The sequence below is a fragment of the Aquila chrysaetos genome, chromosome 1, assembly GCF_900496995.4.
Source record: "Aquila chrysaetos chrysaetos chromosome 1, bAquChr1.4, whole genome shotgun sequence".
In the NCBI taxonomy this organism is placed as follows: domain Eukaryota; kingdom Metazoa; phylum Chordata; class Aves; order Accipitriformes; family Accipitridae; genus Aquila; species Aquila chrysaetos.
Genome location: NC_044004.1, coordinates 68586383 through 68607087, shown reverse-complemented (window position 1 = coordinate 68607087; position 20705 = coordinate 68586383). Strand labels below are relative to the sequence as shown.

At 49.5% G+C, this 20705-nt stretch overlaps 1 protein-coding gene across 1 annotated transcript; it reads left to right on the top strand.

Annotated features, from left to right (window-relative positions):
- Positions 1 to 18238: 18238 nt before the first annotated feature.
- POU4F2 (POU class 4 homeobox 2) lies at positions 18239 to 20427 on the top strand. The gene is made up of 2 exons (XM_030027687.1): positions 18239 to 19023; positions 19486 to 20427. Exons 1-2 carry the CDS (start codon positions 18700 to 18702, stop codon positions 20425 to 20427), a joined length of 1266 nt encoding a protein of 421 aa, XP_029883547.1. The 5' UTR covers positions 18239 to 18699.
- Positions 20428 to 20705: the final 278 nt, after the last annotated feature.

Sequence of the window (20705 nt, the reverse complement as noted above, 5' to 3'; positions counted from 1 at the left end):
ACTTGCACACATATTTAAGGTGCTGCAGCTGGTGAAGGGGCTGATTTACTTAAATGCTGTGCTGAGTTAGAGACCTATGACTTTATATCATATGCAACTTTAAATTAAGTTAATAACAGTTATATGTATGTAATTACATAAACCACTGGCTTTTTCATTCCAGGAATAGAAAAGAATGAGAAAAATGCTGGTCAGAGTCTGGAAGCTTTGCATATTCATACTTCTCACAGTTGTTAAGTGTTTGAAAATTCAGGTAATGAGCATACAATACTCTGGCTGCCTTTGTATTGCTTGGGGGTTTGCTATTCTAGTAATATCTCTACAGAAACTGTTCTATCAAGTCAGTTTTTTTGCCCTCAAATTGAATTAGCACTTGTACATTGAAGTTTTCAACATCACCCATAAGATTTTTCAACTTGTCAAAAGAATCTGCATGGTCTCTAACCATGAATAAAAATGATTTCAGATATCATCTTTATTTCAAGTTTTATTTCCTGGGATTAATTTAATTGATTGTACTGGTGGCTTGTTAAACAGCTGCTGAAATAAACAGACCATTTGTCTTTCTATGTAAACATATGGGTACCTGGTTTAATTATAGTTCATACCAGTGTGGAGGAAAAAAAATCCAGAAAACAAAAAAAATACCCTCTGTTTTCCAAACTGACACCATAGTCCTGAAATCATAAGAACTCTCTCATAGTAACAAAGCTTGGCTCATTTTCCTCTTGCTGATTTTAATAAATCTTTTATCATATAGATGAAAAAGAATAGAGTTCAGTAGATTATATATAACCTCATCGCTTTTTTTTTTTTTTTGCGTATATCCACGTGCTTACAGAAGACATTCATGGTTTTCTCCTTGCCTGATATAACTAGAAGTGGCCCCATAAATCTTTACTTCAATATAATTCTCATTTTATGCTTAGCAGACCTAACCCTGATTTGTGTCTATTATTACAATCACATTAACCCTGTTTTATGGCTGTGTAACAGATCAGGGTCTAAACCAAAACCTGTAGGTAAAATACAGTGGAATATACACCCCCTTTGCTTTAACACACATTTTTACTTCCCCCAGACAACTCTAGTAAAGAAAATAGTATTGCCAACAGGAAATAAAAGGAATAAATAATTCCAAATAATTCTTCTTAAACTCTTTTGTAAGAATTATGTAGTCCCTTTAAGATCCTGAGATGTCTTGATTTTCTTAGCTATTTTCATTATATAATCAAAAAATCATGGGCTTACCTGGAGATAAAGTAAGCAGAAGCAAGTGGAGCCTCTAGCACTGGAGTGGAAGTGGGCAAAAAGAATGACTTCTGTAATAAGATTCTCGGAACTCACAGGTACATTAGGATCAGTTATTAATAGCCTTTTTATGCCTAGATAAGCACCATTCTTAGCAGTGTGCGTGTGCAATACAAATGAAATATCAATAAGCAGCACACAGTCATGTCCAAACAGAAGGAAAGCTGCACAGATAAGACTAGTTCCGTTACATACTTAGCTTCTCCCTCTTTACTATCCCCCTCCAACCAGACCACTTCACCAGTTTCCTATCCCAAGCTCTCAATGAAACGAAGCACACGTACACACGATGCGCTACAGGTCGAGGAGGGGAGTGAAGCCGATACAGCTGCCATGAAATACCCAACAAGAGTGGGGGAGAGCAAGTGACAAAGTGAATACTTTATGAGTAGCTCCAGTTCTGAGGCTGTCAGAAGACCTTGGAAAGAGAACAACAACGTCAATGTAACTAGGCTATGCGAGGTGCCTTTGGGAGCCAGACCAGAGGAAAAGCAATCATTGTCCCGACACCACCAAATGGACAGGTATTTCAGAGCCAGGAAACCAGGGTCCAAAGTCATCTGTGCGCAGCCACCGCTGCTTAGATTACATCATTTACTGGTGAGAAAAGAGCAGGTCTCCAGCAATGCAACCTAGCCTCGCAATTGCTCTCGGAGAAAGAAAATCGGAGGGGGAAAAAAAAAAAAAAGAAAGAAAGAGTAGGAGCCTTACAATTTCATTACACAGGAAATATCCAACAACCATCCTCAGCTTGAATTCAATAAATATTCACTTTGTCCTACAGTATCCTGGTCCATCATTGGTTTTAAAAGCAAAAGCCATGCCCTAGAGGCCGCACATACGCGCATCTACCCAGACAAATTCAGACAGCCAAACTTCAGCCCGGTCTCCTCACTGAGTTCAAGCTCTGCTCCTTGGGAGAGCTGCAGAGGAAATTAGGGTAGCCACATATGTAATCTCTCTGCTGTTCTCAGTCATATACTAGATCTAGAAAGCAAACCAAAGATTTGCTTTTAAATGATACATGGATGAATATCCTACTTCAAGTAAATAGAATCTGGCACTAGTAAACTTATCACTAAACTGCTAAAAAATGCAGAAAGACAAGAGAAATTCAGAAGAGGCGCAGCTATGTCATTGGCACTGGTTGCTTAAAGTAGTTATTCATTTAATGACAGAAGTAAGCTATTCCCAATTTCTCAGATCAGTATATAATTTGGGGGGCTGTCTATCTTGGGATAACCTATTTTTACCCTTAACAGAGGAACATAAAAATTCTAATCAGTTTTCAAATCTCAGGAGTCCAAAGAGAATTTGCATTTCTGCATAAAGAAGGACCCGGTACAGAAGAATAAAATGGGAATGATTTGGATTATATGAACTCAGGTAGGATGGTGCTGTGGTCAGTTCCTCAACAGGATTTAGCATGGTTGGTAAGACCTACCTTCTTTCAACCCCTCCTCTGGAATGATGCCAGCTGTAATTATACATTATAATGAGAAAGAATCTTGAATTCACAGTAGAGCAGTGAACTTGTTTCTCCTCACCTTCAGTAATGTATTTCTGCCCTCCTTCTTCATCTTTCCTGTGTTGTTTTGTAGTTTATGTCAAGCAAGTCTCATTCTTCTCATTACAGACAAAAATCTCTGCTCGTTGAAGTGCTGAGAGAGCTAATTCTTGTTGTTCTCGCATGTTACAGAAAACCTCCTGCCAAACGAACCGTTTGGCTTAAAATATTGTAAACAACCTCTCCTCCTTTACGTGCCACCACAGCTTGCTTTTAAGAAGTCTGTTTTCATAAACAGTACGTCTTGTCTGTTCAAAACAACATAACTAGGAGTTGCCATATCAAATACATTTATGGAAGATAGCAATAAAGAAATACCTTGACAGACTAATGATGACCTCCTGCAAGCCAGGCACTTAAAAGGCTCACTTTCCTGCTTAGCAGATTAAAAAGTAATAGCTGAGTGGCACGGTTTCCACTCACTTGTCAAGAGTAATACCTGCCCTATGGCTACCCTGAAAATAAAAATCAAACTCACCATAGAGATGGCTACCAAATAAGTCAGTCTGACTCTGTGGGGCATGAAATAGCCAGGTTAGTGTCAGCTTCCAGTGGACACCAGAAGAGACTGGAGGTAGACAAGAAAATATGGACCTGCTTTTTCCTTGCCAAAGCTTATGGATCTCTACACCGTTTCTTCCAGTTTAAAACCAGGGTGGGAAGAACCAGCTTTGTTAAGGAGGAGGGGCTGGCTTTGTATCTATCTGGATATTTTGTCTGGTGCCTAAACGTTAGTCTCCTGCACACAGCTTCCCGTTTGAGGGGCAAAGGCAAGTTTAGAGACAGAAATGTAAAAATGAGAGAGTAGTTCACTCTTAGCAAGAGCAGAAATGAAAATTTACGTAGCAAAAAAAGCTAACTTGGATAGTGCTTCACCGAGGGGTAATGCTTGGATCAGTGCAGAATTGCAGCTAGGACTTTGCTGCCAAGTTCACGGGGTTTGTGACAAACTGTCCGTGGGTCCTGCAGAGTTGTTTGCATGGGCAAACCCTGGTCCGCTCACACCGGTGCCGCTGGCAGGAGGGAGCAGCCATACACTGACTGCACGGCTAGAGTCACAAGCAGTGCCCACAGGCAACCATCGGATCCCTTTTTGCCTCGTGGTATTTCTTTAGGATCTCACACCCTGCCAAGCTAAGCCTGGGAGGATTAAGAGTGATGCTATCTCCTTCCACATATCAGCTGTAACTTCTCATTTCACTATTAAATTCTGTAGAGATCCCATTGCATTTCATGTCACATAGCATGCAAATAGAGAACACCATTCTTCAGTAACACAGCATATTCCTTTAAAATTATTTGACAAGCACAATGAACAAATACAACTTAAAGCTAGCTAAGTACTAGCTACTTAAAATACAAATGCACACAAGCATGAAAGCTATTAAAAAAATAACTGTAATCATTATTTAAATAGGTCTATGTAATTCCTAATGAAAGTAGAAGGGGCGGAAAATGCCTCATGCCCACAACTCAGAAATTCACTGGCCTGTGGTCTTGCACTAAGATTACCATCACTCAGCCCAAACATTCAAACTGGAGGCAAAATGAAGTTCACTCTTTGAATTTGATTTATTCTTCCAGCTTTCAAAGCTGGGCAGAAAGCCTTGGTAGAAAAAGGTGAAGAGTGAAATCTTGATTCTGTTCAGGTTAATAGAGAAAGCACTCGTGAAGTCCTGACCTCGCTGAAGTCTCATTAGCATTTCTGAAATTAGCAGAGACTGACACATTTCTGCTAAAATAACCTCTGCATTTTAGCGCATGGGTTTCTCATAGGGGTCCCACACCCACTGGCTGACGCTGGGTTATTTTGAGGCCAAAATGAATTCTTAGTTGGACAAAACTCACGTTGACGCCCACTGAGCTCCTCCTCCAGGTGGGAATGAGCAAAGCCATCTACAACTGGTGGAGTTGGGGCTTTTCCCTAGAGATCAGGGTTAGTGCTTGAAAATGGGAGAGCAGAAGGCTTGCCCTAAAAAGCAAACAGTTTTACCACATAAACAGGAAAAAAAAAAACAAAAACAAAAACAACAAAATAAACCACAAACCAACTGGGATGATGCTAAAACAAACCATGATTAAAACAGTGCTGTGTGTGGTATCTAAGACACTTGCGATGCCATTAGCTTCCAGATACCTATATTTTGTTAGAAGGATTTGTGTTTGTTGTTTATTAGTAAGAACAAACTTTTTGCCACTTTCTTTTGAGTGAGATACAGGGGTATGTCCTAGAGGGTTTTGGTTTGTTTTTTTCTCCCCACAACAGTGTTTTGAGTTCCCACCTTTGTTTTCTACTTTCCATGCTATATCTCCCTCTACCTTCTGAGGTTGCATGGGCTACTATTTATTTATCACTTTGCTTTATTAAGATGCAGTCCAGGTTTTCACCTGTGTTGTATGTTTTGCAACCATGAAATATGGATCTAAGATTCAAAAGACACGAGAGTGTAAAGAACCTTTCAGACACTTTCTGCTTTCTGAAGAAACCGCAGCAGATACAAGAGCAGTTCAGCAGCGCAGAGCTGTTACCTGTGACCTAAACTAGCTTCTAATATACCAAATTATTTTAGATTTCAACATTGTTATGCTGGAATAAAGATAGAGCTCTTTCTACATTTTCATCATGTTCTGATAAAGTCCCAGGTCTGACAGTGTATCTTGACGAAAGAGTCCACATGAAATATGTTGCTAATTATTTATACACCTCTTCAAAGGCTCAGTGCTTCTACTTGTACTTCTTGCTACTCTTACCTACCCAGGCCCTAGAGCTGTTTTTCAATCACTGAACCGAAACCCCTTAGAGTAACAAGTTTATAATAGAGGTTCATAAACCTGGCAATGATTAACAGCACGGGTTAATCAAATGAGTGTAGAACAGGCTTTTCCCCCCTTTTCTTTAAAGGAAACTGGCCCCAAGTGTTTTTCCCTTATTGCTACCTAGAAATAAATTTGCAATTAACTTTCACTTATTGGTGTCGTAGCAGCCTCTGAAGACCCCAGCCAGAAGCAAGCGCCGTTGTGCTTTTCAGCACGTAACTGCGTACCAGAAGACAGCAGTCGCTCCGAAGAGCCGACAACCCAGCAGCGTCCCGCAGCGGAGCCCCAGCGATGCCCAGGGGCCAGGCGCGGGCAGAGCCCGGCTCTGCCGGGACCCACCTCTGCTGGAAAAAGAGCAGGCAGCCTCACGCTCATGCGTCATCCCCCTTACTAAACAAACTGCTTGGTGGTTTAAAATAATTAAGAGGAATTATCCTCCACCACCATCGGTTGGTCAGCTTCTTACAGGGGTGGGAGGAAAACAAAAAAAAAAAAAGAAAAAAAAGATCAAGTCCACCTACTGCCAAACCTACTATGTTCAGTTTACTCCAAGACCAACAGGACACAAGTCTCCAGCATACTCTACACAGGGGATTAGTATCTGATTTCAGCTGTTTGCAGTCAAACTCTCACTGAACGTGAAGTAACAACAGGAAAGGTGGGTCTGTGGTGGTTACCAGCCTGGATGGCAGCGGGGCCTACACAGTCTGAACTTCTCAAAACTTGGAGCCAGCAGGAAGCTTCAAACAGAAAACACCTTTCAGTGGCTGCTTTCTAAGCCCCGAACACATTGTCAGTCGCTAGCCACAGCATTTTTGTTTAGAGTTTTCTGGAGCATGATCTTGAAACAAATGGGATGAAAATCTTGATTTAATTCAATTCTGATGGGGAGAAAAAGGAAATTCCTGGACTCAGTTAGCTAAATGCAGGGATGAAAAATAACTTTTGAATAAGTACCGAAACATATGATATTTGCTTCACCTCATTGAGTCAGTGTTTTGTTTTCTTGTGTTAATTGCTTCCGGAAATTAGAAATCCACACCAGCCACAGTCACTGTGGCTAACAGGCTGAGCCTGAACTCCTAACGCCTTCTCTCGGGACTCTCCCTTGCGGTTATGAAAACCCATGCTTGCTCCAGACTTCCTCTGTTATCAGCTGAGTTTATGATAATAAAACCATCACATTAAGCCAGAGGAAACTCATCCTCCTGCTTGACAGCTTGGCCTGCTCGCCAGGTCCTGGTAGCACACATGGGCAGCACCCATCCCTCACCCCCTGCCCACACTCACGGTCCAGCAGGGACCTCTCCTTCCACTCTGGTCATCGTACTGGTGCTCAGCACTGGAGCATCCAAGTGCCGCTACAAGGGGTACGTTAAGCAGTGCACGTAATGACTACCGTGGGGTTACTGTGCTCCTTCACCCTCACCCCAGCCACTCAGTATATATTTTTTTTCCTCCTGGCTAGATTTTCATGTTTCTATAGCCGTCTCCTATTTTGTTTCATTTCAGCAGTGGGTATGATATTAGATGCTTCAGCTAAATGCACACACAGACATCTTTGTATCAGCAAGTCAGTTAAGTGTCTGGGACCTGAGGTAGAAGGTAGTAAGCATCAGTCCCGGTTCCTGGGTGTGTTTGTTCCACACCTTGGACCAGTCCTGAAGGAAGATTTTCCTTTTGCAGAGGCAAGGATTAATGAAAAACAAGTTTAAAACCCCCATCCCCTACAGCACTAACTTTCACCACGCCGGAGGAACAAAAGTCTTCATCCTGAAGATGTAGTGGTCTACTTTTTCCCATCTAGCATCAAGTTCTTGCTCTCCTCTGCTGCTTTTCCTCTGAAACATAGACCTCACTAAGTAACAAAAACTATCCTCAGGAGGCATGTGCTTCCTGCTTGCACCCTGCGCTGCCATCACCTGTGATCCCACCATCCTCTACCTGCTTCAAAATGCTGTTCCCACTCTTCTCTTCACGACAGATTATAGCAATTAGGGGCAGACTGAAAAAAAAGGTTATTTGTACATAAGTATAAACCATCAGTAGATTTCAAGCAAGTTCTGAACAGCACAATTTTAGCAATCTGAAGTACACATAGACAACTCAGACCAAAGTTGCTTCTCTTTCAGCTAAGCACAGAATTCATACTACCATGTGTTTTGGAAACATGATATAAAAACCATGAGCAGATAAAGACTAAATTTTTCATTTTTGTCCTCTCCAAAACTGTGGAGGTGTTTTATCCAAAAGGTGATGTTTCTACTTAGAGGACCTGTCAAACGTTATAGCCTTTAACTGAACAATTGCTATAACCTGAAATCTTAATATTCTGATGTGTGCCATTATAGTATTTAAGGTCCAATTCATTTGTACATTAACTAACAAACTAGAAAAGTGCTAACATACATAGACATTTCTGCTTGCATAATATAAAGTGGGATGATGATTTCAATAGGTAACTGTGTGTATACACTAAGCAACTAAGTTTTTATAGCCTCTGGTTTGCCAGTTATTTCTTTAACTAAAAAAAACCAAACAAGAACAAAACACCAAACAGAAACCACCAAAACAAGATTGCAAATTTCACTTAGCAGTTTCTTAATTTTAGTAGTACTAGTACAGCCTAAGTCTCTCCTCTAGATTCAGATGAAACTCTCATTTGATGGCTGGTCTTTGACTTGGCAGGAGCTTTGCCATAATGAAAAGTGCACCAGCCCAGCTTTCCTTTGTCATTTCCATGGCTTTTGCTTTGCAGATGCCTGTAGCACCTTAAACGCACAAAGTCCCTGAGTAAGGGGAAAACCAGCCACTGTTCATACAGAAATAGAGATCTGTTGTTTTCCACCACTTTATGAGTAACAGCTTGATTTGTGTGAAAAAAGTTACCATGATTACAATGAAATAAACAGGTATGGCAATACCACGCAGAATCAAATAGTGAATGCAGCCTGTCTTAAAACTGGCTGTAACATTGGACTGCCTCTTCAAAATGTGCAGTCTTTCCAAACAGCAGTACAGGAGGTGGCGTATCTCAGCTCTCAGAAGCAAGCTACCCAGCTATTCCCAGGTCTGGTTGAATTTTTTAAGAACACTGAAATGTTTGGAACATTCACACATGTATTAATTCAGCAAAGATGCTTCCAATTGACTCAGTTATTTCTGACTTAAAGTGGAATAAATAAAAGCAGAATCTAGCCCTGTAACTCTGCTGAACGAGTGTTTCTTCTCTCCTTTGTCCAACTTGACTGCTTTGTACAGGCATAGCGGTCTTGCTTGATAAGGTCAGAGTTGACACAGCATCTCCTACGGTTGCCTGATGCACTGTCACCACCTCTCACACCACTATAAGGCACATGTCATTATCGAAATGTTACTGAAAAACATATTGTGTAGGTATGGGACTACGTCTGCTATCCCCTCAAAGACCAGCCATTTTTATTATGCCACATTATAAATTACATTTTTCATCGTGTATCTTCGACACAGACAATAAATGCACCAACCCTCTAAAAATAAGATCCCCTCACTAAAACTCTCTATGGAAGATACCAGTTCAGAGCACACATTTACAGTTATATCATAAATCTTTGGTAAAAATGAGATTTATAAAGGCTGTGCTGACACAGCTTATGTGAAAGATTGTGAAAATGACAGCCATGTGTAGAGAGCTCACCCCTGCTAAAACACGACCGTATGAATAATGAACATCAAATCCCACACAAGTCTTCTGACTTTTGCAACAGGCCCCAAAACAGCGGGACTGCAAACCAACGCCACCTCCTTCCCTTCCCAAGCCAGGCTTCACTCAGCCCACAGAACAGGCACAGGCTCCTGCCCACAGCTGGAGCACAATTTTGAATCAAATAAAACAAAACTCTTTTCATCACCTTCTTCCCCTCACTTGTCTGCAAGAAGATATTCTTTCTACCCACCTCTTTTGTTTTTGGTTCCACCCCCCCACTACCTTTTAGTATCTAAAGCAGCCTGGCCTTGCTAACCCATGAACTTCAGTTGCAAGCATGTAACCCTTAATTTATCAGGTTCCTGAGCTTTCCTGGTCCTTCAGTTCATTTTTAAGTATTCTGAGCAATTGATGAGTACAGATTGAACCATCTTCTTTCTAGATTGACATGTCGCCTGCCTTTGGGGCATTTTTTTTTTTTTTAAATAATATAACATGCCCACTGTTACATTGAAATCACAATACAGCACGCTGCATCATACTAGGACATGTCATGAGATGGCATACTGGGGGTGTGGAAGGACAGCAGGTGTAACAGAGAGACAAAGTAAGAATGAAACCACCTTTCCTTCCCAGACGTACCTCTCACACCATCCTGGCAGCGGGTGGGTGGCAGCACTCTGCCGGGAATCCCGAGAAGGGTTTGCTTTTGGCCCCGGTTGAGAAGAGAGAGGAATTTTCCCTATTCCCTCGAAACCAGGAGTGGGAAGCGGGGGACGGGGGACCATGCCGGGCAGCGGGGAGACGCCTGCCCCAGGACACCCCCTGCCTTGCCCCCACAACTGGGAAGAGCCTCCCGGGGTCATCCCTCCCGGAGCAAACTTTCGGTGGCTCCCCAGGGCCTGACCCCCGGTTTACCCACAGAAACACGGACAAGCTCCAGCTGCCGCCAGTCTCTGCCACCCTAAAGCATCACCCGGGGCCGCTGGAGCCAGAGGGGGGGAAGACCGGGGGGGGGGGGGCAGGATCCTGGTCTTGAGCCTATCTCCATGGCGTCTGGGCTGCCCGGGCCTCCCAGGAAAAAAAAAGGGGGAGCAGCCCCCCGCAGCCACAAGCTGCCCTTAATTTCCTCTCACGTTCCCCCAGGGTGCCCCGGCTGTATTCATACAGATGGGGCAGCAGTAATTCAGCTCCCCGTATCCCTCCCCACCATGCGGTGGGACCCCCCGGCCGCTGCCGCTGCCCCACCAGTCACCAGGACGGACGGACGGACAGACCACGGGCAGGGCACTGCCCGAGCGCATCCCTCCTCATTAAGAGCCATCCCACAGCTGTCAGCACTTAAGCAGGCAAGTTTTAACGGTTGGAAAAGCTTTGTCAGATCCACCCCCCTCATTCAAAAAATATCCATGAACATTATTAAAAACTATATCAAGCTAAAAAAAACCCACAACAACAACAAAAACCCCAAATGCAAAATTCCCCCCAACCAGAAAAAAAAAACCACCCTGCCCCCACCTCCCCCCCCATTTTGGCCTACTTTGGGCTAGAGTGTCTGGACCCAGCGGGAACATATTCAGAGGCAGACAAGTGTGCTGGGAGCCCAAGTCACTGGGAAAGACAGGGATGCTGGGACCTGTTGGAAAGCGTTGCCTCTGTCTCACGGGTGTGCAGCAACGAATTCGCTTACTCCAAGGAAACGTGCTGGCCTAAACAAGAAAAACAAAGTGCATTTTACTCAAATAAGTTCACTATGTCAGGGTACCTACTAAGCAACATAACTGTTAAGGGGTTAACAAGTAAAAATATGATTTGATGCTATATTTACTATGTATACATAGCAACAGACACACACGCAGACATATGCAGCTTGATGATGATATCTGAAAGTTTGAAAATGACAGCCTCTTTGGGTTGTCCCAGGTCTCCCCCATCAAAACAAAGAGTAAAGCTGTTAAGCACAAGTGTAGTTCATCCCAATTCAGCAAAATATTTAAAGCAGGATGCATGGATATGCGTTCTTCTGAGTAAATGCCTCTACAGAAGTTCGTGTTACAGGCTATAAACTGAGTTGTCTGCATTTTAGCCTCTGTATTGGGTTGGCTGTATATGTCAGTCGATTACTCATCTCCTGCATTTTTCTTTTTGGAGTATAATCTCTTTTCTTTCTGCATTTTTTCTTTACCTTCATAGTCCTGTTTTCTGATCTGTCCTCTTCGCCATGTGTATATTTGCAGTTCTTAACACAGAACCATTTCATCAGGTTTGATGTTACTGGCAAAACTCCCATTGATCGACTTGATTGCCTTTGGTAAGAGATTTCACTGGAATTTGATTGCTGTCTCAGGACTGCAAGAGATACGTGCTATCATAGTCCTAACAGGCTGTTTCCAATAGGAAATGTTGATATAAGCTGCAGAGGCATTTCACAATTTGATTTCATTATATAAACAGTCTTCAGAACATACAATATTTCATGTATAAAAAGGGACAGGAGAACACAGGCACATACCTGCCCATGCTCTATGTGTGAAGGGAAGGGCTTTGATGTATGCCCAGAGGTTGTAGGAAAGGTGTAATGCATTTCTACTGAATTTTAACCAAAAAAAAAAACCAGAAGAGGGGCAAAAAAAAAGTTGAGGATTTGCGATTAGCTTTGAATAAAACATAGACAAGTGTCTATGTCCACATATAAGGTAGACCCACCCCCAAACATTATCATTGCTCTTATGCACAGATGTATCTTTCGAGAACTAAAACCTGTTTTTCACGGAGGATGAGCCTGTAGTCTAGGTCTGAGCTCAGGGTGCCTGGTCCTGCAGGGACCGATGCTTCAGCACATATCTGATACTCTACCAGATGCCGGTCCTAGTGGGCCTTCCTCACCAGCCAGGGTCAAGTCCCGTCATGCTCTGATTGTGTGGACTTTGAATCAAAGGGAGTAAACAGAATAATTCACAGATGTTTTCCGCTAACCATTCACGAAGCAGGATGAGTCCATGCAAGATATCACCAAAACTACAGAGACCGTGTTAAACACAGAACATCTCATGGCACGCACCAAATACCACAGCTGCACATTATACACCTCTCACGTGGGGCCGCAGGACCCTGTCTACCTAGACAAGCATTTTAGCACACTATTTAATGGCTCTGAGGTACAAACGCTGATCCAGTGACACAACTGTTAAGCCATTTTTAAAATTGCATCTGTCCATTGGTGACAGCCTTCTCAGAAACACGAGGTTTTCATCACCTTTTTTCAGTGCTTATCACCTGTCACAATTTTTCTTCCTGGCTGAAAAGGGAAGGCTGCTCTGCGATGCCTGGTGAATCCTGGGGACGTACAAAGAGATCAGCCAACACCTCGCTTGGTGGAAGGGGGAGAAGAGGAGCTCAGCTTTGCCTTGAAAACACTGGAGAAGAAAATGGAGGACACTGAAAATTTGGAAAGGCTAAGAGCTCTGAGCTGAGAACATGCCTGTGTTGACGCCCAAATGGAAAACAAAATATTTTCTCTGAGTTAGAGCAAGTCCCCAAAGACAGCTGACATGCAAGCACTGTCTTTTGTCGCACCGACTGCCTGCCACCAGCCTCCGGGCACCGGGCTGAACACGCGCGTTCTCATTGCTCCATTTAAATGGCATACGGAGGTAGAGAGGAATTTCGTGCTTAATTAGGGGATGTGTTTGGAATATGATTTGTGATAATACATCTATAACAAGGGAAATTAATGAAAATAATTAATGAAGGGTAATCTAAGATACCAGGGTTTTGTCTAAATCAGCAAGAGTAGAGTCCCAAGGACATCCACAGTGTGATTTATAGGATTATTTTTTTAATGATCCATGAGATCTTAATGTTTTCAGTGCAAGGAGCCGTTGGGGAAGCGGTTAGGAAGGGTTCCCACCTGTGAGCCTATTTGTAAGATAGGTTCCTGTGAGAGTTAAATCTGAATTTCTTATCTGCTTTGTATTGTCCGCTATTTCTTTTCCTTTAGAAGCCACTTTACATCTGTGAATTTCCCTCATTACAATTTTATCTTTACCTGTAAGGAAAAGAAAGCAGTGAAGTTTGCCTCATATCCAGCTGCTTTTACACAGTGTTTGGACAGCAGGTGTATCTCAAAAAAACCCCAAACGAACAGAAACGCAGGCAAAATCATGGCCTCGCAGCACGCTCAAGACCCTTGAGCTATAAAGCGTACGATGGAAACTGGAATTAAAATGGACGCCTTAAAAATAACTTTTGTAGGGAGCCATGGCAAGCCAAGCAGATGATGTATGGTGCTGATATCAGCTGTCATTAAATAGCACGGCACAGCATGGGACAGGAGAGTCACCGCTGCCACGGGTGTTGACCAAGGCTACGGATAGAAAAGGCCTCTCCCGAGGCCTCCAAGGCTGGCAGAGCTTCGTGACAGCCCAAGGAGGTGTGAGAACCAACTTGGTCTCCCCTGCCAGACTGGGCCCACCTCAAAGAACAACTCCAGCAAGAAGGAGGGGTTGAAATCCATGCCTTACGCCTGCCAAAAAGCCCTGGACAAAGGCAGGACCTGCCCTCCACTTCCAGCCAGCTTTCACCCTCCCTCCTGGAAAAGTACTTTTTGGATGGTGCCCTGGGTACCGTGGTGAACGTGCGGCGGACGCGAGCAGAGGAGAGGCAGCGTGAGCCGGACGGCTGCTGCTTAGCAGTCTGCTCACATCTTTCTCCCACGAAGAATATTCAGCTTTCTTTGTCTAAAATGTTGAGTGGTTATGAATAGTAAGGATAGACTATCTGTAATTATTTTTAAATTATTAATGGTTTTGTTAGATCCCTTCACTTTTACATTAGGTTTCTGTTAATGTAAGTTAAATCAAAATGTACTTCAGTTTCCAGGCAGCTCCCAAATGTATTTTTCATTCTTTCATAACATTACTTCAACTTCTCGATGAGGTGTCTATGATAAAGTTTGCTCCCGAGCCGGCAGACTCCCAGTCCTAATGAATTCAGCGGAAGGCTTGCCGAGCGGGCTCTCGGCAGCCAGGCTAGATAGCAAATGAGGAGGCCATCGCCGCGTTGCCGGTTAATATACTACCCCCAGCTAGCAGGTGTCATACCCTATTCATAAGAAGGACCGCGGAGGCCACGGCGGTATCATCAAAGACGAGGGGGGAGTTTATCAGAATAACTGAGTTACTTTATTGGCACTTTCCATTACGCTTAGGAGACTCGGGTTGTTACGCCAGACACTCCTGATCAGAAAATATCTGCCGAGTGCCTGGCTCAGGGCTCAGACCTCGCAGGCGGTGAGGAGAGGAGAGGAGGAGAGGGTACCGCACGCTGCCCTGCCCGCATCCCTGCCCCGGGAGATGCTCTCAGCCGGGGCTGGGGGGGGACACGACACACACGATCAGCGCAGGGCGACCCCGAGGCAGAAACGCGGTCTTCTCCGGTGACCACCCCCTCTCCTCCCGTCGCCCCTCGGCCGGGCGGGGTCCGGGGGGTGCGGGGGGCCCGGGGGTCCGCCGGGACGAGCCGGCCGCCTCTCGCCCCGCGCCTGCCGAGGGGAGCGGCGTTGGGGAGCGGAGCGTGCGGAGTTAAACGCGTGCATTCAACACAAACGCCACGAAAAATGCCTGGATAAATTATGCAGAGGGATTTCTGGATTTCTTTCAAGTAATTAAGTTTCGATTTCTTGCATTTATTTTAGTGCCAGGAAGCACGAGGCGCCACGGACGGCAAAAGTCTTCATTGATCGTTCCGGGCTTTAAGTTTGACTTCGTGACTTGACTTGGCTTGCGGCGGCAGCGCGGCCCCGGCGAGGCCGAGGGGCCGGCGGGGGCTGGCGGGGCCCATCCCGCTTCGGGGGGCGGCGGGGGCTCCGCGAAGCGTGCACCCCCCCCCCCGGTGCCTGCCCAGCACCGCGCACCGGCCCCCGAAACCAGATCGGGAGGAGGGACGAGGGGGAGCAGGAGCCGGTGCAGGCGACGATGCCGGGCCGGGGCGGGGGGAAGCGAGGGTGCTGGGGGTGCGGAGGCACCGCCGGGGGTGCGGGGCTGCCCCGACGGGGCGTCCCGGGCCGGTGGCTGCAGCGGCTCGGCGGGTTGCAGCTGCCTGCCCCCGCCGTGCCCCCCGCGGCGGCGAGGCCGGGTCGCCCCCCCGCCCCCGGAGTCCCGGGGGAGCGGCCCGGAGGCGGCGGGGGCCGGGGGCGGTGTGGGGCACCGGGGCCGCCCCTCCGGCAGAGCCGGGGCCGGCGCTGCCCCGCACTCAAAACAAAGGTAGAGTTTGCTCGAAGTGTAGCCCGCATCCTAACGGATTAAAAATTCATAGGGCGCATTAGGTTCGGTAAAATATGAATGCGCGTCTTTAAATTTTAATCGTAAATCAGAACATGGATACATGAGAGGCGACAGTGATTTCTCCCCAGATGTCTGCGTGGGTCAGGGTGTGGGCGTGGGCGTGGGTAAGCGGGGGGGGGGGGGGGGCCTCTCCTTTTATTTAGGCGGCCCGCTGGTGCGCGGAGCCGGCTGCGGGGCCCGCGGCCCCGGAGGGCCGGCGAGCTGCCGGGGGGCGGCGGGGGCTCCGCGCCTGCTGCGGCTCCCGCGGCGTCCCTCACGACACCGGGCGGGGGGTGCAGCTGGGCATGGCGGCGTCTGTCTCCAAAAAAAAAAAAAAACCCCAAACACCCCCAAACCCCAAGAAACAAAAAAAAAAGGGGGGGAAAGGCAGGGTTTGCCGGGCGGCGGTGCCGCGGGCAGGGCGCTGCCGGCAGCGCGGTACAGCGGCGCGTCCCTGCAGCGCGGAGAGCCACCGGCAGGCGCGGCCCCGCCGGGACCCCCGGGCCCCGGTCAGCCCCCGGGCCCGGCAGCGAGGAAAGTTTGCCCGGCTCCTCCGGCCGCCTTTCTCCGCACCCGGCTGCGGCCCCGTGGCCGCCGTTCGGAGCGGTGATAAGGGCTCAGCGTTTTGGAGATCGGTTGTCAGTTGCTATTAAAATCAAGATTAATTCATATTAACGATATGCATTCTCAGTTCTCCCGTGTGACAGCATACATTAGACCAACTATTGCGAGTAATTAAACTCAGTGCGGGAGGGGTTAAATGTATAGCGTGGAGAGGTTTTTCTCCTCGCCCTCCTCTCCGCCAAAGTTCAGCCAGAGAGCCGGGCGGGCAAAGCCCCTTCCCCGGCTCCGCGGACCCGGCAGGGGCTGGCTGCCCTCGGACTTCCCAGCGCCGACGAGGTATTTTCCTATTTTTTTTTTTCTTTTTTTTTTTCCCTTTCCCCGGAAAGCGGGAGACGTTCCTCAGTTGCCCGCACACCTCCTGGCACGCCCGTGCTGAAGCGCGAAGGGTTGCGGCCGCTGCCGGGGGGGCGGGGGGAGCGGCCCGGGGCTCCGGGGAGGGGAGGCGGCGGGGGACGGCCGCCTGCCTCCCCGGCAGCCGCTGCCCGCCACCGGCGGGCCGCGCCCCGCGTGGGCTCTGCCCGGGCTCTGCTGAAAACACGCAAAATGTTATCGATGGTTTTTTCTTGGGCGTTGGAGATGCTCGATGCTTTCGACTAATTAGACAAGCCAAAAGCCTTTTGAAGATTAAGCAAATTGGACAACCCTCGTTAATTAGAACATAATTTAAAGTTTGAAATTATATCACTCATGAAGTAGCCTAATTAGTATGACGATATGTTAATAGCCTACCGAGACACGAAGCGCGGAGGTTTGGCATGAACTCCTTAAAGGCTTGCAAGAAAATCCTCTTTCCTATGTTGTCATTAATAAAAGATTTCTATAGACTTCAGCCTTTCAACGGTGACATACAATTTATAGTACACACAATGCATTAGCCCATAGTGCTGCTCAATTTTTTTACTATTATGAAAACTAATAAATTCGTCAAGCTGAATTAAGCATACAAATCAGATGAGGCATAACAGATTACATATTGAAGCGCTGTGTCTCCCGAGCCTAAATGAAATTTCAATCTAATAATTCCTTCCTGGCCCGGCCATAATTTGTTTAGAGATGTTGTTCTACTTCTTTCCAAGCGCTATTCGCACCATAATTAAATGATACTCAAGCTTTTAACTTTGATTTATTTCATTTCTCCGAGCTGGCGACAGTGAGAGCTGATACAATGTAATTTTTTTTATTTCCCTTAAAATTACCAAGTCTGCTGTTTAGGTGAGAAATTAAACACCTAAGCACTTATTTTACCCTTCGTGCTGCAAAGTGAAATTCATGGAAATAAACCCGGCCACCTTCAGTAAAACTGACTTTGCCCGATTTCTTTTCTCCCTCCTTTTTTTTTTTTTTTTTTTTTTTTTCTTCTTTTCTTCTTTTTCGAAGAGAGCGGCAGGGGGAAGTTGGCGGGACAGCGGTGCGCTTTTGCAGGAGGATCCCTCCGGCTCCCCGCCGGTGGGGGACGCCGGGGGGGGGACACACGACACGACACACAGACCCCGGCCGCCGCTCCCTGCATTTCCCTCCGCGGCCCCCGCGCAGCGGCCAGCGCCCCCCCGCCGCCCCCGCCGGAGCGGCGAGCAGTGCCAGGGCAGCGCCCGGGACACTCTTTGGCCGTGGGCTCGGTGTGAGCCCGGATGGGACTTTTCTTTTCTCTCCCCCCCCCCCTTTTTTTTTTTTTTTTTAATGGAGGGTGGATGTGAGGCGGCGAGGTGGCCGCTCCCCCCCACCTTTTTTTTTTTTCTTTTTTGGCTTTTTCCCTCCCCTTTCTGGGAGGCGGCGGGGCGCGGCGCGGCGGTGAGTGTGGGAGCACGCGTGGGCGTGGGCGCGGGGGCGGCGGGGGGCGGGCAGGGAGCGGCGGAGGAGGGGGCCGGGGCCGAGGAGGCAGGCGCGGAGGGCCCTTCCCGAGGAGTTGGGCTGTAGTGACAGGCGAGAGGGGAGGGGAGGGAGGGGAGAGAGTAAAACCCACCGGCGCTGCGGCGGGGAGGGCACTTCGCGAGAGGCGAGGGCCGGCGCCGGAGCGGAGGCGGCGGCGGACGGCGGCGAGCGCCCGGGCGGAGGGCGGGCGGGCGGGCGGGCGGGAGGCAGCCCGCGCATCCCCCGCGCATCCCCCGCGCATCCCCGGCTCGCCGGAGCCGCCTCTCCCGGCCGCGTCCTCCTCCCCGCCGGGGCTCGGGCAGCCGGCTGGGGGGCGAGTGGGATTGATCGATTGATAGATTTTTTTTTTTTTTTTTTTCCCCGAGGGGGGGGGGCGAGGGGGGGGGGGGGGGGGCCGGGGCTCCTGTGGCTTTTCCGGGGGGTCCGGGCCCCCGGCCCCCGCGCCCCTGCCCTCCTCCCGCGGCCGCCTGCCGGCGGGCCGGGCCGCGGCGGCGGCGAGCACCATGATGATGTCCCTGAGCAGCAAGCAGCCCTTCGGCCTCCCCCACGGCGGCGGCGGCGGCGGCGGCGGCCTCCACGAAACCAAGTACTCGGCCCTGCACACCGCCTCGCCCTGCCCCTCCGCCGGCGCCGCCGCCCCCGCCGCCAGCTCCCCCAGCAGCACCGGCACCGGCGGCTCCGCCGGACGCGGCACCGGCTCCGGCTCCGGCCCCGGCTCCGGCTCCGGCCCCGGCAGCGGCGGCTCCGGCTCCGGCTCGGGCTCCGGCCCCGGCGGCGGCGGCGGCGGCGCGGAGGCGATGCGGCGGGCCTGCCTGCCCGCCCCTCCGGTAGGTGCCCGCCGCCCGCCGCCCCGCTTTAAGGGGAGCCCCTCGGCGGCCCCCCGGATCCGCCTGATGATTTTTTCATGGCCGCGCAGCAAATCACCCGGCGCCGCCGGGCGCTCGCCCAACTTATGCATGCGGCGGCTCTTGCCGCCCGTATTAATTTTTATGACCTGGGATGCTGCGCGCGGCTGGTGCGTGTGTCCGTCCGTCCGTCCGTCCGTCCGCCCGCCCGCCCGCCGCCGGCTGCCTCCGTGCGAGCGGCTGCGCGCCGCGCCCGCTCCCTCGCCCCGCTCGCTCCCGCTTCTCCTCTCCCCCCCCCCCCCCCCCCCGCCCCGCTCCCCCCCCCTCCTCCTTCTCCAGGATTTCTCTTTTAACATGCTGGGAAGGTTTTAGTGGCACGGCGGAGTGCGCGGGGAGGCGAATTCCCTGCTGAGCGTTATGTGTGCCTTCTATTTGCAATTGCAGAGCAATATATTCGGCGGTCTGGACGAGAGCCTGCTGGCCCGCGCCGAAGCCCTGGCAGCGGTGGACATCGTCTCCCCGAGCAAGAGCCACCACCACCACCCGCCGCACCACAGCCCCTTCAAGCCGGACGCCACCTACCACACCATGAACACCATCCCCTGCACCTCGGCCGCCTCCTCCTCCTCGGTGCCCATCTCCCACCCGTCCGCCCTGTCGGGCACCCACCACCACCACCACCACCACCACCACCATCACCACCAGCCCCACCAGGCGCTGGAGGGGGAACTCTTGGAGCACCTGACGCCGGGGCTGGCGCTGGGGGCAATGGCGGCCCCCGACGGCGCGGTGGTCTCCACGCCGGGCCACGCTCCCCACATGGCCGGCATGAACCCCATGCACCCGGCGGCGCTGGGCATGGCCCACGCCCACGGGCTGCCGGCCCACATGGGCTGCATGAGCGACGTGGACGCCGACCCCCGCGACTTGGAGGCCTTCGCCGAGCGCTTCAAGCAGCGCCGCATCAAGCTGGGGGTGACCCAGGCCGACGTGGGCTCGGCGCTGGCCAACCTGAAGATCCCGGGGGTGGGCTCCCTCAGCCAGAGCACCATCTGCCGCTTCGAGTCCCTCACCCTCTCCCACAACAACATGATCGCCCTCAAGCCCATCCTGCAGGCCTGGCTGGAGGAGGCCGAGAAGTCCCACCGCGAGAAGCTGGCCAAGCCCGAGCTCTTCAGCGGCGCGGAGAAGAAGCGCAAGCGGACCTCCATCGCCGCCCCCGAGAAGCGCTCGCTGGAGGCCTACTTCGCCCTCCAGCCCCGGCCCTCCTCCGAGAAGATCGCCGCCATCGCCGAGAAGCTGGACCTCAAGAAGAACGTGGTCCGCGTCTGGTTCTGCAACCAGCGCCAGAAGCAGAAGCGCATGAAGTACTCGGCCGGCATCTGAGCCGGCAGCGGAGGAGAATCGACAGCAGCAGCAGCAGCATCCTCAAAAAAAAAAAAAAAAAAAAATTAAATAAACGACATCAAAAAAAAAAAAAAAAAGGAAAGGAGGAAAAAAAAACCCCAAACAAAACAAAACCACCCCACCGCCCCCAGCCCACCCCACCGCCCGCCCCGCGCCCAACTTTCGGGGGGAACTTCCCCGCGGAGCCGCCGCCCGGACCCGCCCCGGCAAGTACCGCTGGTTTTTATTCTTAACAGACCTCGCCTGGGTGCAAGCGC

Excerpts from the sequence above, each read along its gene's own strand:
- POU4F2 (XM_030027687.1), top strand. The coding sequence starts at position 18,700 with ATGATGATGTCCCTGAGCAGCAAGCAGCCCTTCGGCCTCCCCCACGGC. Across the intron at positions 19,024-19,485 it reads CCTGCCTGCCCGCCCCTCCG|AGCAATATATTCGGCGGTCT; the intron begins GTAGGTGCCCGC and ends TTGCAATTGCAG.